We start from the raw sequence: 12,836 nt of genomic DNA on the forward strand, positions 1-12,836 counted from the left end.
TTTTGTGAGAGTTTCGTTAGCACAGGACACGGTAATCGCTTGCAAAGATGAACGTACTTTACTTTACCTGCGCCTTTGAATCCATGTGAACAGGATGGAGGCAGCCCTGTGATGCGAGGAACTTTCTTCCAGTATTGACAGGCAAATCGCTTCGGGGGACTCTTGGGCGTGCCAGGCGAGGAAGTCGTACGTGTTCGTTTCGAGTCACGTTCATGAGGTTCGTCGTCATTTTCGTCCCCAGCCCCAAACCCGGAAATTGCCCTCTTCTTCCCTTTTTGAGAGGAGTGAAAGAGCGTTGAACCCGTAAGTACGGTGTCGTTTGCTCGGTCATTGGTCTCACCTCCGTCCTGACACTCGGAGCTGGCCGCGGAAGATTCGTCTGTTGATATGAAATCATCACTACAATCCTCTGAGCAAGTGGAGTCATCGTCGTATCCCAGCCGTTCTCTTAGTTTGGAAGTCAGAAGGGCCATGAAGCTTTCTTCCCTGGAGTCTAATAATTCATGAACCACAGTCAGAGATTTGTCGTCTTTTGCAGAAACCCTTTCGTCAGGTGTGCTGCGGCCGATCACTTCTGTGATATCTCCAGTGGTGGTGGTGCTGTCAACTTCCCAACCACTGCCCGTGGCTGAGGAATCAGGCGTGATGGCTGCAGGATATGTGCAAACTTGGTTCCAGTCGTTTCCCTCCTCGCAGACAATGGACTCTCCAAGGGCAGAACGCCAGCCTTGGTCCCCTCCGGGTAGACTTTGACAGGTCGAAGCCGAATCCAAGGGCATATGCACGGGGCTCTTTGGTTTTCGGAGGTCGTCAAAGATTTTGTGGTTGGCAAATTTGGGATAAAGCCGCAAGATTTGGCGGCGGTGTTCGAACACAGCTGAGACATCCGAGCTCTGGATTCTTAAATGGTGTTGGTTGTATAGGAGCTTTCCTTCAGACCACCTGAACATGCAAGTGCCGCAAACTGGACAAAGATGGTCTTCGAGCTGCTGCATAGTGGACGAATCGCCTTCATGGGGTAGAGAAATCCGCAGACTCGGAGATAGAGTCCAAAGGGCTTGCATCTCGGACCCTGAGCATGATCGATTTCCGCGCTCCAAAAATTTTCGGACCATACCGAAGGCAATGGCAACATGCTCGGCTTCGAAGCTTCCTGGCTCCACAAGATGCTGATCATGAATATGTCTTGCAAACAAATCCGAAGAGGATTCCAAATGGCAAATTGGGCAGATGGGGTTCCCCGTCAGATGGCTGTAGCCTGCCTCGGAAAGCTTCAGCTGAGCTTCGAAACGATCTTCTTCTGTATGTGACAACAAATGATTCGGAAGCCGAGCTGAACAAACACCTGTACAGAAACTGTGTTGTTGCAGAGGACATCGTGAGGGCCGGTGGTGTTGCAACGCCATAAGGGAGGGTGATGACTGGTCGGATTCATGACTCGATACATGAACAAGCATTAGATCAAGAGGATGTGGCTGCATGGAACAGCTGGGGGCCGGGCATGCACATTTATCGTCGCGTGAATGTGCATATTTGAGGTGATCTTGGAGTTTGTCTTCACTATGAAAAACCCTGGACCCTTTGCGATCGCATGCAATGACCGGACAACTGTATGTGTCTTTCCGTGCAAGGCTCGATGGGTCGTGCTGTAAATCATGTTTCTCTTTGGAAGATCGGTTCACGTCAGAGACGACAGGATGGGAATTTGCCGAATCTGGAAGCTGTAAGTTGGGTGCCTCCTGCAGAGCGTCGGTCTTCTCGGTTTGGATCCGATAGCCGTCCATTGTAGTTGCCTGAGTACCTCCCCACCCAGTATCATGCTGATTGGACGACCAAGTATCATACCCCGGCAGACCAGTGTCTATGATGGAAAGGACACTCTCGTCATTGGATTCCAGATCATGCGCAGCACTGGATGGATTTTGTAGAGGATAAGCCGCCATCCCATGGTTGTTGCCGGGATTGAGTCCTGAAGATGGCGCCTCGTGGGAAATCGAGCGGTTACCCCCTTGAAGTATGTCTGGTGCATACTTGTTGTCTAACTCCGTGTTCGAATGAACCCCGTTTCCGGCCTGGAGTGGGCTCGGGAAGACGGAGGTATCGTTCTCGAGTCCTCCAACAGGATTAAAGACGTCAAAACCACTCGGGTCCCAGTACTGCTGACCCCAGTATGGACCACCGTCGTTATTCAATCTTCCAGTGGCATCAAGCGGCGGCCAGGTAGGGCCAAAGCTGTCGGTGCCATCCGCTGCTTGTCTTCGAGATGAAAGAGTTGCTGACAGGAACAGATGCGAGGGCAAGTTTCCGGGATTGAAATCCGGCACTGGACGGTAAAAAGATGTCTGATCGGGCTGTAAGGGAGAGACTCTCTGGAGAGAGTCGGCGTACGCATGAGCCAACGCCTGCTCTGTGTGCAGTTCCGGGACTGCAGATGGAGCACCAGAGAACATCTGCCTCTGTGTCTGATCCACCGAATCCCTCCACTCGCTGATGATGCTCTCCGCTCCAATATCATCTTGGTTTTGAAACCGTCGATCGAGGTGTTGGCCAATGTGATTGGATATACCCGTACGAACCATGCGGTTCCTCTCAGAGAAAGCCGGACTCCCGTCTGCCACGTTATCCTGAGGAGGGTAGTCAAGGTTGATTGGGGCAGAGTCTGACTCGTCAATATCTGATTCCCAGTCAGCTGTTGCACCGAAGAAATAGATAAATGAGTTCTACATGGCGAAGGGATGTCCCCGTCCTTTCCAAAGAGCATGCAGAAGATCTTCTTCCATTTCTCATCTTCTGGAACTCTTCCCGATCTCCGCCTGAGTTGCCGTTCCTGTGCTGTGGAGAGAAACATGTCAGGTTTTGGCCGGGGGCCCGAGCATTGACTGTCGCCCTGTGACGGGAACAAATGCTCGAATAGCGCCCGTCGATCAGACAACGCCTCATAACAGAGTTCACAGTGATGCTCAGGAAGGCTGTGACTCCTGTAAAGATGTTCTCTGCTCAAGTTAGACATGTGGTTTCTGACATGAGGATTTCCGTAACACTGAAGTTGTAGGCTAAGCGACATAGACTTACTTCATTCTTGCTGTGTCGCAAAATCCCGGATGGATGCAAGATGTAGTAACTGGCGTCACCGTTGGGAACATCTTGCGGAATGGACAAGCAAACCTTCGGGCAATTCCGGCTCCAGTTTGGACAGTTCCGCGTCGCGGGATTTTGTTGTGGTCTTCGTTGGCTTCATCGTCCGAACCGAGCGGTTGCATTGCACGCTTTCGGGAATTAAGAGTAGATCTATACCGAGCTTTGGTAGATTTGGTGTGTCCAGACGCACCGTCTGTCCTACTTCTTCCATGTTTTGCGTTGCCCTTACCTGCATGACTTATTGTGGAGCTGCTGGAGGTTGAGGTAGACGTCCAGCTGCTCGAACGTTCAGGGATGTTGGAGCATACGTCCTCCTCGGGATAACTGTCATCGCCTTGCGACGAATCGTCATCCAAGTTCAATATTCTTCTGGTACAAGTCATGTCACTGGCGAATACTTCCTGATTTTTCGAAGTCAAATGAGACCCCACAAGATCATTCAGTTCTAGTGACTCCAGATCTGGAAGAAGAGAACCCAAGTTGGCCTGGCATTGTTGCAATTGGCTTGTGCTGTGATCACGTTTGCTCGTGTCCCCCAAATTCATCTCTGCTTGTGCATTGTACACCACAGGGCTGTTACTCTCCAGGTCGGCATCCTGGATGTTGGCTCCCAAGAGACGCTCTGCAGCTCCAGACGTGCATTCCACAAGAGTGTTGTTGAAGGCTTGATGGGTGCTCGGGATAACTGTTCCACATGAAGGATTGAGCCGAGACAACTCCGGATCAGTGCAGTAAACACAGTCATCAAAATCTAGATACAAATCATTAGCTATGGACCTAAGGTCAGATTTTCTTCAAGATATACTCACATGGAAAGGGGATATCCTCATTGTCCGGGAAGAGAATACACCATATGGCTCTCCAATTGTCTTCTGGTGACAACTTCGACCCAGGGATGTTCACCAATCTTTCCTGTTGATCCAAACTGAACCTTGCTTCGAGAGGCCGGTCTCGGGTGAGACAAGGTGTGCTCTCATGTTGTGTTAACTCTCTTCCGTCATCGGTAGACTCAAGGCAGCGAGGACAATGTACAGTCGGTAGAGCATGGACACTCAAGAGGTGTTCCCTGTTGGTCAAGTTTGTCAGATGTGATTTTCGCGGAGGTGGGTAGCATAGTGCTTACTTCAAACTGGAAATGCCGGTGAAACCCTTCGTGAAGCATAGTACACTGACAGTGCCAGCCATATCATACTTCCTCGAATAAGGACATGCCAGCTGTCGTCCGCCGCTGGCCGTCGCCATTGTGAGGCGAACCTGCTTGTGTTCAACCGTGCCATCGACGTCTCCATCTTCCAGCAAGAGAGTAGAAATTTTATGTCCATCGACAGAGGCCCAGTGTGCAGGCGACTCACACTCGTCCGCTGAAGATTGACTTGAGTGATGTGGTGATTCCTGGGAGCATTGTGTTGATGAATCGAATGTCAGACTCGGTGTTGAGGCACGACTGAAAGAGCCGCATGAACTGTAGGCCGAATCCATCTCATCCTCATGGTCAAGCTTTCCGTATGCGCCGAGGATACCGTGAGAACGCTTCGCGGAGCCTGCTTAAGGTGTCAGCTTGCCCTCAAAAGGTTTCTGGTTCATAGCTTTACCGGAATGCTGATTTTTGCCAGACACGAGGCTGGCATCCAGTCGGATAACTCCATCACGACCGCCGATGCTGCGAGTGCTTAACATCGTCAATACGACTCAAGCACTAGCTGGATTGCAGGATCAGGGTCTGAGATTGATTCGGGGAAGTAGCGATGGACACTGGACAGCCCACCATGCGTGCGAAAAGATGATGGCGGTTCCTGATGCGAAAGCTTCAACGGCCGACAAGGCTCGAAACCGGCTTTATCGCTGTGGCTAGCGGGGCTACCAATGAGTTTACAACGTTAGATAATCATATGCACCTGACAGGGGGCGTCATGCACGCAGTTGCGCCCAAGTGGCGCTATTGTACGCAGCTGCGTACGAACCATCAACTCGAACGTGAGCCAATGAACGTTGCCCGTTCACAGCCGCGCTGCACAAAACTGCGCGTTCAGTCTCACAGATCAAGCGATGGAACATAACTGGAAATATAATCTGCATCGAAGACTAAAGGTGATATGTCCGGTCATAGAATGTGCCGAGGAACGTCAGTTGGCTCAATTCTTTTGGAACCCACTATGTGCGCAGTATCGGACACATTTATATCCAGATGCTACATCGGCATCGCGGCTCACACCGGCTGAGATCTATAATCCCTCTTTCGCTAACATATCTACGACCGGATGAGTTAAGTTCTGCGAAGCTCGTGTGATCATCTTACCACAAATATCCAGATAAAACGCAATTGCGTTGAAGCTGCGCAATGCATCAGCCCGGCTCACTTTCCAAACACGAGACGACTCACGTTGGCTTGTACCCCACCAAGGAGTAAAGCATCCACTTCACCCGCGAAGTCCAATTGATGAGGTCCAGGTGGCTGACGCCTGAAATGGTGCCTTTGTACGTCCCCCATTTGCTGCTCGGGACACTGCGAATTGCTTCAGCTTCCATCGATCGACTTCCAATATGGAGTTGCGCGATACCTGACGAGCCCATCATTTGGCGCCTTCTCCAATTCTGCAACCAAGCCATGTAGCTGCTTGAAGCTCGACCAGCGTTCCGGCTCCAACGTGGCGCCATACGAGTAGTACTGCACGCCCTCACGGTCCGGGGTGTTGGGGTTGAACTGCTCCTGCATGTACTTCCGGGTCAGCTGTGCGAAAGCGCCCGTCTCGACCTTGAGGAATTTCAGCAGGCTGTAAGCCTTGGGCAGGTTATCCGCTGGCACCGTCGTTAGCCCTGCGCAGACCATCGAAAGTCGGAAGCGCACCTCCAATCTGTTCCATCATCCAATCCGCAAAGGCCGATCCACGGTGCGGCGTCGCGATGGTAGTCAGGGACTTGACGTCGACGTTCGGCGGCTTGAGCTGGCTGATCATGTACCGCGAATCCAGTCCTCTGCGCAGTCCGTCAGCCATCAGACCACTCTCTCCAAGACAACAGCCCTTACCCCTGTATCCTTCATGAGCTTGCCAAGTCCATCAGTGCATCAACCAGGCAAGCCAACCATACCATACTATGCCTGCCCCCCACCACCCATCGCATCAGCACACAGTCCCCGGACCTACACCAAGCATCTCCAAATCCAATCTCCAGTTTCACTCACGCAATAATATTCACACTTTTCCCCTTCGCCTGCTGCGCGATGACCTCCGCCAGCCTCGCACCCCTGTCCTCGATGCTGCCGGACGGCGGGACAGCCGTGGTGATGACCTCGATGCCGTTCGCCTCGAGCGCGTCGCGCACGCCGCGCCAGTACTGCAGGCCGGGCAGGTGCGGGCCGGCGAGGCGCAGCTCGTCGAAGCCGAAGAGGCCGTGTGCGAGGACGATTGGGTGTTTCTGTTTGTTTGGATTTCACGGCCATTTATTCAGCGTCTGTCGTGGTGCTCTTTCGCGCGAGGCAGGTTGGGTTGGGGGCTCAGTGCGGGTGGTGGGTGGCAGGATAGATGACGGTTGGTCGAGGGCTGCGTACCGGTTTGTCTATGCCGTGTTAGTTGCTGAACGCACGGTACAGTGTGGGAATATCAGGACAGACCATATTTGTCTCTCAAGGCGGCGAACTCGTCGCGGTACTCGTGGCCCAAGTCGAGGTCGTCGATACGAGGGTCCGATGCTCGAGTGACGGGCGAGCTGTGTATCGTGCGATAAGAGGCGCGCAGGTCCTTGGCCAGGAAACCGATGGTCTGGCGCCGTATCAGCAGCGCGGAGGTCATTGTGTGCGGGAAAGTAGCATAGTGTGAGACGTGTGAATCAGTTGTCAGGAAAAGTAGTGATTGCGTCTAGAAGCTCCGGGTGATGTTCTTCGCGATGACGTAGCGCGGCCGGCAACCCCATGCACAAGCTCCCTTGCACGAGGTCCCTTGTCAGTGATTGCCGAGTAGCTCCTGCATGAGCACACGGGCGATCGTTGCGGATGGGTTTGCTTTCACGAATTGAAACGATAATAGAAACTCACCATGTCCTTTATTAGCTTGTTTGCGTTCACGACGATGCATCACGTTGCAGGTACACAGTAAACAGACTGCCTTTTCATGCCAGCTGCGCCGTGCCAAAGCAGCTCGCAACGTCTATGATACAGGCCGGCTCTATGAACACAACCGACGCGATAGGTGCGGACACGTCGAGGGCCTCGCACTGTGTAGAGAGGAAGAGCCATCAGCTCATACATGATCAGAACAGGACAACATGATGCGTTTCAGAGGGTAACCATAGTAAATGCCGAGAGTCTTCAATCCTTCTACGCCGAGGGCTCTGCGTTCACGTTGGTGACGGCCTCGAGCAGCTGGTCGACGACGGAGCTGCCGCTCTTGCCGCCGATTTCCTTGATCTCCTGCAGCTTCACCTCCGTCGCCTTGTCTGCCTCCTCCTCGGCCTTCTTGTTGCCGCTGGAGTGCTGTAGTGGAAAGTTATCGTCAGTTGCGTGGGCCAATCTCGCACGGCGTGGGCCGTCATGTCGGGCATCGCTTGGGTCGTACCTCCGTCTCAAAGGCCTTGAACTCCTCTTCCTTCTTGCTCTTGTACTCGTCGATCTCCTTCTGAGCCTCGCTGCGGGCGTCCTTCACGCGCTTGGTGCGGTCTGTGGAATACGGTCAGATAAGGTGCGTCCGAGACGGCAGTCGCCGAGAGCGGCGGTGGGGGATCGGAGCTGAGGTACATTCTCTGGCTGGGGAGAGGTTAGCTTGGCTGGAGTCTGGCGAGGGTGCCTCGAGGCTGACCTTTCTGGACGATCTTCTGGGCCTCACGCTCGGCCTGTGCGCTGCTGTGAGCTCGGTGTTGTTGACATGGACCCGCATCTCGGGCTAGCTTACGTCGAGCAGCGTCTGAATGCCCGCGGAGTTCTGGGCGGACTGCGAGAGGCAGGTCAGCATGGGAGCAAGCCGGGGCGGGGAGCGATGGTCGACGCACCATGGTGCCGGGATGTGGGAGGGATCGATGACGAGGTGGGTTGGATGGTCGCGAGAAGGTCGAAGGTGCCCGATGCTTGGAGCTGCGACTGGAGTTGCAGCGCCCGCCCTCGTCGGTCGTGCCTGCCCGCGTGGAGCTCGAGCCAAGCCTCTAAGGCGGTGAGTGCGGCGCCTGACTGACGCCCGCCAATCTCAAAATATCCCGGCCCGTCTCTTCCCTTGCAACACCTTCTCGCTTCCCATTCGCTCTCGATCGGCTATTCTTCTTCCTGCGGAGAGATCCCCTGACACTGCGCGCGTAGTGCGTTTCTCCTCCGCCATCATGTCCACCGCCTCCAAGCTCACCCTCCTGGGTACCACCGCCGGCGCCATCGGCATCGTCATTATGGTGCATTACCAGCAAAAGGCCGAGAAAGCAGTACGCTCGACGCACATGTGCCACGCCATTGTTGCCAGCTAATGCGATGCCAGGCAATGCATGCCGGCGTCCTCCGCGACCTCGAACAGCAAAAGCTGAAGCGCGAACGTATGCTCGATTTCGAAATGCAACGGAAACTGGAGGAAGAATACCGGAAAGTCCAAACGATCTCGGACGGAAATAAAGATATATCATAGCCTGACGGAGACTCTGCGTGGCGAAGGGTCAGCTTGGAAGCACAATGGGCTGCGCCACCTGAAAAGGACCTGTGCAGCATCGCAAGTTCCAGCTCCAAACCTACGCCGGTCGAATGGTTTGCAATCGCCCTCGGCTCTGTCGCATTTGCCCTGTACGGAGCGTGGACTCGATATGCAGCTGCCACATTAGCCGGGGACCGCAATACCCATTGCGACATGCCGATACTGTACGTGGCCATCTGCAAATTGGTTCAAACCAGCTTTGCACTCTATGCCGAGCGTAGCGCTTGCTGCGTTACTACAACACATCTCCACTCGAATGACCTGAAAGCGGTCGTACAGCTTGGAAAAGTAAAGAGGGTGCATTTGAGCCTGTGAACAGGATTGTAAAGAGCAATTCCAAACGGGACTACCGTTCCTCGATTCCTACAACAAGATCTGTTTGCAGGTGAAAAAACGAAAGAAAGACCAGAAATCGACTACTTCAACGACTGTTCCGCGTGTGATGTAGAGGGTCCGAAAGCCAGCTCGTAACGCCCACAGTAGCTCCAGCGAAATGCGACCCAAGAATCCGGAAAGATGCCATCCCACCGTCTACTGATTTCCAACGCAACAGATACAGCATTCACGACGACAACTTCCTCTTCCCGGTAGTGACGGTCTCCGTATCCATCGGCTCGCCCTCATCGTTGGCGAACTCGACCACCTCCCACTCCTCGCGATAGGAACCGTCGTCCGCCGCATAGCCACCCCGCGTCCGATTTATCGTCCCCAGCCGACTGTTCTCCACCAACCGCTCGAACCACGGCGCGCCCTGCCCCGGCGTGACCTGCAACGGCCCAAAAACCTCCCGCGTCAGCCTCGGCTGCTGCTGCCGGGTCTGCGTAATGCCTCCCGGGGGCGTCGCAGCCCTGCTCGCCGGCGCCGAGACCAGCCCGCCCATATCATCGTCATGGAACAATCCCATATTCTCGAGCTCGCGCACGTCCTGCTCGCGCAGGCTGCCCAGCGTCAGTGAGATGAAGTCGGCGTCCTCGCGCGTGCGCTCGTGCCAGGACGTCAGCGGGGTGCCGCAGAAGCCGCAGAACTGGCGGCGGAGGCCGGTCGGCGTGGGCAAAGTCGTCGATTGCGGCTCGTGGAAGGTGCGGCGGATGAGGGAGACCGGCTCGTCCGGGTAGAGCGGTTCGGCGGATGAGCGGTACCAGCTTAAGGGCACGCGGAGGAAGGCGCTGAAGGGAGTGCCCTGGTGGCGACCTGTTGCAGGAGGGCGACTGGGTCAGTGTTTGGAGCTTCGGGCGTGGGGAGCTTCGTGGGTGGCAGTGCTTACGGGTCCGGAGACTGCTGTCGAAGAGGACGGAGGCGAGCTGGTCGGAGGCGGGCGGAACTTGGACGACGTAGTTGTTGCGCCCGCAGGCGCAGGAGCCCTCGAGGGTGCGCTCCATCGGTGTGGCGGTGGACGCTCGAAGCGTGGTGATCGGAAGCTCGCTGCTCGGATAGCTGTTTGTCTGCTCAATTGAACGCGTAGTCGGGGCTTGAATCGCGGCCAAGTAGAGGCAGCAGCTCAAAAGACGACGATGAAGCTTGTAGACTTGCGGTCGATGCGTGCTTGAGAGCTTAAGTGACGGAGGGGTCTGGACAGTGCGACGGGCATGGAGCCTCTCATCAATCATCCGGCCCATCATATGTCATTGCTCGCACGGGCCACGCCATCCGCGATTTCGCCGGGCGGGCGGGCGGTGGGATGCGCGCGCGTTTGCTTCCCCCGTCAACCACCGAAGCCTCGCGAAGCCGCGACGCCTTTCCATCGCCTTCCGCTCTCATACCTCATCTCGCAGCCAACCATGCCGCTGCAGATCGAGTAGTCAGCGGCTTGCAGCGGGCCTGATAGCCTGAAATCCCCCTCAGCCCGTCAGGCGTTGACCGTTTTCTCACGAGATTCGAAGACTGGACGTCCCTTCGAGCATCGCCCGGGACTTGCTCGGAAGTGCCAGTTGCCTAAACCGAATGTCAGCTGTGTGTCCGGTCACTTTGGCATTCCTGCCTGAGGCACGCCGATTCCAACACAACGGAGACGAAAGAGCTCTTTGCAGATATCTCACGGGGGCTGCCGCGCAATACTGACATGACGCCACTCGGCACCCACAAAAATCCGCCAACTCACAGAAACGGCTCATTATTACGGTTGTTACTGTCGCGGTCTAGTTTCTCCCAAACGCCAGCAGTGTACTCCTCTATCGACCAGAAACTCCCATTTTCCCCCAATACATAACATCGAATCGATTGCGAAAGAAGATGACCAGCATCAATCAATAAATCACCATCCCTCCCACCTCTTCCAGGGAAGGCGACGTTTTGCAGGGTCTTCGGGCACCATGCTAAGCTTCCGCTCGTGGGAGTCGGGGATGTCGGGACCGTATTTGCAGAAATCCCAGATGCCTGGAAGTGTCTGTTAGTGCCAGCCAAAGATACGAGTCTCGATGACATGAAATGCCTACCTGAAGCCATGGCCCGAGGGGTCTCGACGAAATACTTCTTGCTGTAAGAGCTGCTGTTTCGCGAAAGAGAAGGCCGCTTGGGCGCACTTTGCGACGCAGGAGTGGTTGGTAGAGAGTCGATGGAGAGGCCGGTGGACTGGCTGCTGTTGTCTGCGGCCATTTTGCGAGAGCAGGCAAAGGATGAAAGAAGGCGGCTTCGAGGTTGTGCTTGGGTTTGGCTGTCGACGGCAGAGTCTGCTGCGACGCGAACTTATAGTCCAGATGGGCTCGCTCCGCGGTACCTAACAATTTAGGAAGTGGCAATGAACCGCAATTTGGCGAGATATGTGTGGATGACGATGAGCGTAGGGGGTGAAAATCTCTTCTTATCTGCATCAACGATGCGCGCTTTGATTGTCGTGGTCCCTTTGCGATGCGCACCACATGGTTGGGATCACGCAACGCGCGGCACGATAACATGTTTTCTAACGGGACCGTGGATCCACGGACCCTGAACTAGAGCGTCGCGACTGATCTTACTATTCTTAGCACCCGCCGTATCAGACAGCAACACTGCAGCCTGAACCAACCAGTCATCACCTCCCAGCCTGACTCCCACACTCCCTGTGCGACCGGGAGGAACGGCCGTCCCAGATTTTCACAAGGGAAAAACGCCTCACACTAAACCTCATCCACCACCTTCGACGCATCGACATGCCAAGTCTCCATCAACACCTCCCTCGCCTTCTCCCAATCAACCCCCTCGCACTTCCTCTTCAACGCCTTCCGGCTCTCCGCCAGCTCCCTCGCCACGTCCCCCCACCCGACCGTCTCCGCACCCCCCACAACCGCCCTCACATCCTCCCCCACCACCATCCCCCCCACCAGCCTTCCCCCCCTCTTCCTCACCACCCCATCCACAACCACATCCACCACATCCGCCGTACTCGAATGCATCACGACCGCCGCGACCGGGTCCTCAGCCGCCGCACACACCATCCCCGGCGACGCCCCCTCCCACACCACGACGTCCGCCCTCAACCCCTCGCGCAAGCGCCCCGTCACGCCGTCCAGCCCCAGCGCCCGCGCCCCCTTCACCGTCCCCAGGTTGAACGCGTCCTCAACCGTGCGCCACGCTTTCCGCGGCACGACGCCGGCGTCGAGGAAGCGTGCGTTGCGCGACCCCCGTGCCGCCTGCAGACCGAGTCGTAGCTCGGATACGAGACTGCCGCCGGAGGAGGCGGAGTGGCAGTCGTTGCCGGCGGCGGCGATGGGGAAGGGGTCGGAGGTGGAGGTTGAGGAGGAGGAGGTTGGGGATGATGCGGGGCAGGAGAAGGCGAGGGGCGCCCCCAGCGCCATCTGCAGCTCCGTCGACGGCGTGCTGGCGAAGGAGGTGCCCGGGTGCGCTTTCATGGTGCGGATGTCGGCGGCGGTGGCGCCGGTGGCGTGGGAGAGGAGGACGGTGGGGAAGGCGATGTCGATGTTGTCGTCGTCCTCCTCCTCCGCGGCGGTTGCGCTTGAGGCGGTATGGTTGTCGTTTCCGTGCGGCAGCAGTCCCCACTTCTCCAGGATCTCCGGCAGCGAGTAGTCGCTCCCGGCCGCAGCGTTGCGCCGCGTGAAATGCGCCGTC

At 56.0% G+C, this 12,836-nt stretch overlaps 4 protein-coding genes across 4 annotated transcripts; 1 reads left to right on the forward strand and 3 right to left on the reverse strand.

Annotated features, from left to right (window-relative positions):
• Positions 1–5,653: 5,653 nt before the first annotated feature.
• On the reverse strand, positions 5,654–6,926 carry TGL2_1 (lipase 2; the record flags this gene model as incomplete). Its single annotated transcript, XM_066771745.1, has 6 exons — positions 5,654–5,934; positions 5,984–6,109; positions 6,164–6,181; positions 6,381–6,552; positions 6,686–6,693; positions 6,749–6,926. 6 exons carry the CDS (start codon positions 6,924–6,926, stop codon positions 5,654–5,656), a joined length of 783 nt encoding a protein of 260 aa, XP_066637024.1.
• A 524-nt stretch (positions 6,927–7,450) lies between these two features.
• On the reverse strand, positions 7,451–8,121 carry TGL2_2 (lipase 2; the record flags this gene model as incomplete). The annotated part of the gene is made up of 5 exons (XM_066771746.1): positions 7,451–7,606; positions 7,689–7,789; positions 7,929–7,962; positions 8,022–8,060; positions 8,119–8,121. 5 exons carry the CDS (start codon positions 8,119–8,121, stop codon positions 7,451–7,453), a joined length of 333 nt encoding a protein of 110 aa, XP_066637025.1.
• A 318-nt stretch (positions 8,122–8,439) lies between these two features.
• SLS55_000233 (uncharacterized protein) lies at positions 8,440–8,732 on the forward strand (the record flags this gene model as incomplete). The annotated part of the gene is made up of 2 exons (XM_066771747.1): positions 8,440–8,535; positions 8,589–8,732. The coding sequence occupies 2 exons, from the start codon at positions 8,440–8,442 to the stop codon at positions 8,730–8,732; spliced, it is 240 nt and encodes a 79-aa protein (XP_066637026.1).
• Positions 8,733–9,357: 625 nt separating this feature from the next.
• Positions 9,358–10,174, reverse strand: SLS55_000234 (uncharacterized protein; the record flags this gene model as incomplete). Its single annotated transcript, XM_066771748.1, has 2 exons — positions 9,358–9,986; positions 10,060–10,174. The coding sequence occupies 2 exons, from the start codon at positions 10,172–10,174 to the stop codon at positions 9,358–9,360; spliced, it is 744 nt and encodes a 247-aa protein (XP_066637027.1).
• Between the last annotated feature and the right edge of the window lie 2,662 nt (positions 10,175–12,836).

This window comes from Diplodia seriata, assembly GCF_021436955.1.
Source record: "Diplodia seriata strain FDS-637 chromosome Unknown scaffold_1, whole genome shotgun sequence".
NCBI classification, from domain to species: domain Eukaryota; kingdom Fungi; phylum Ascomycota; class Dothideomycetes; order Botryosphaeriales; family Botryosphaeriaceae; genus Diplodia; species Diplodia seriata.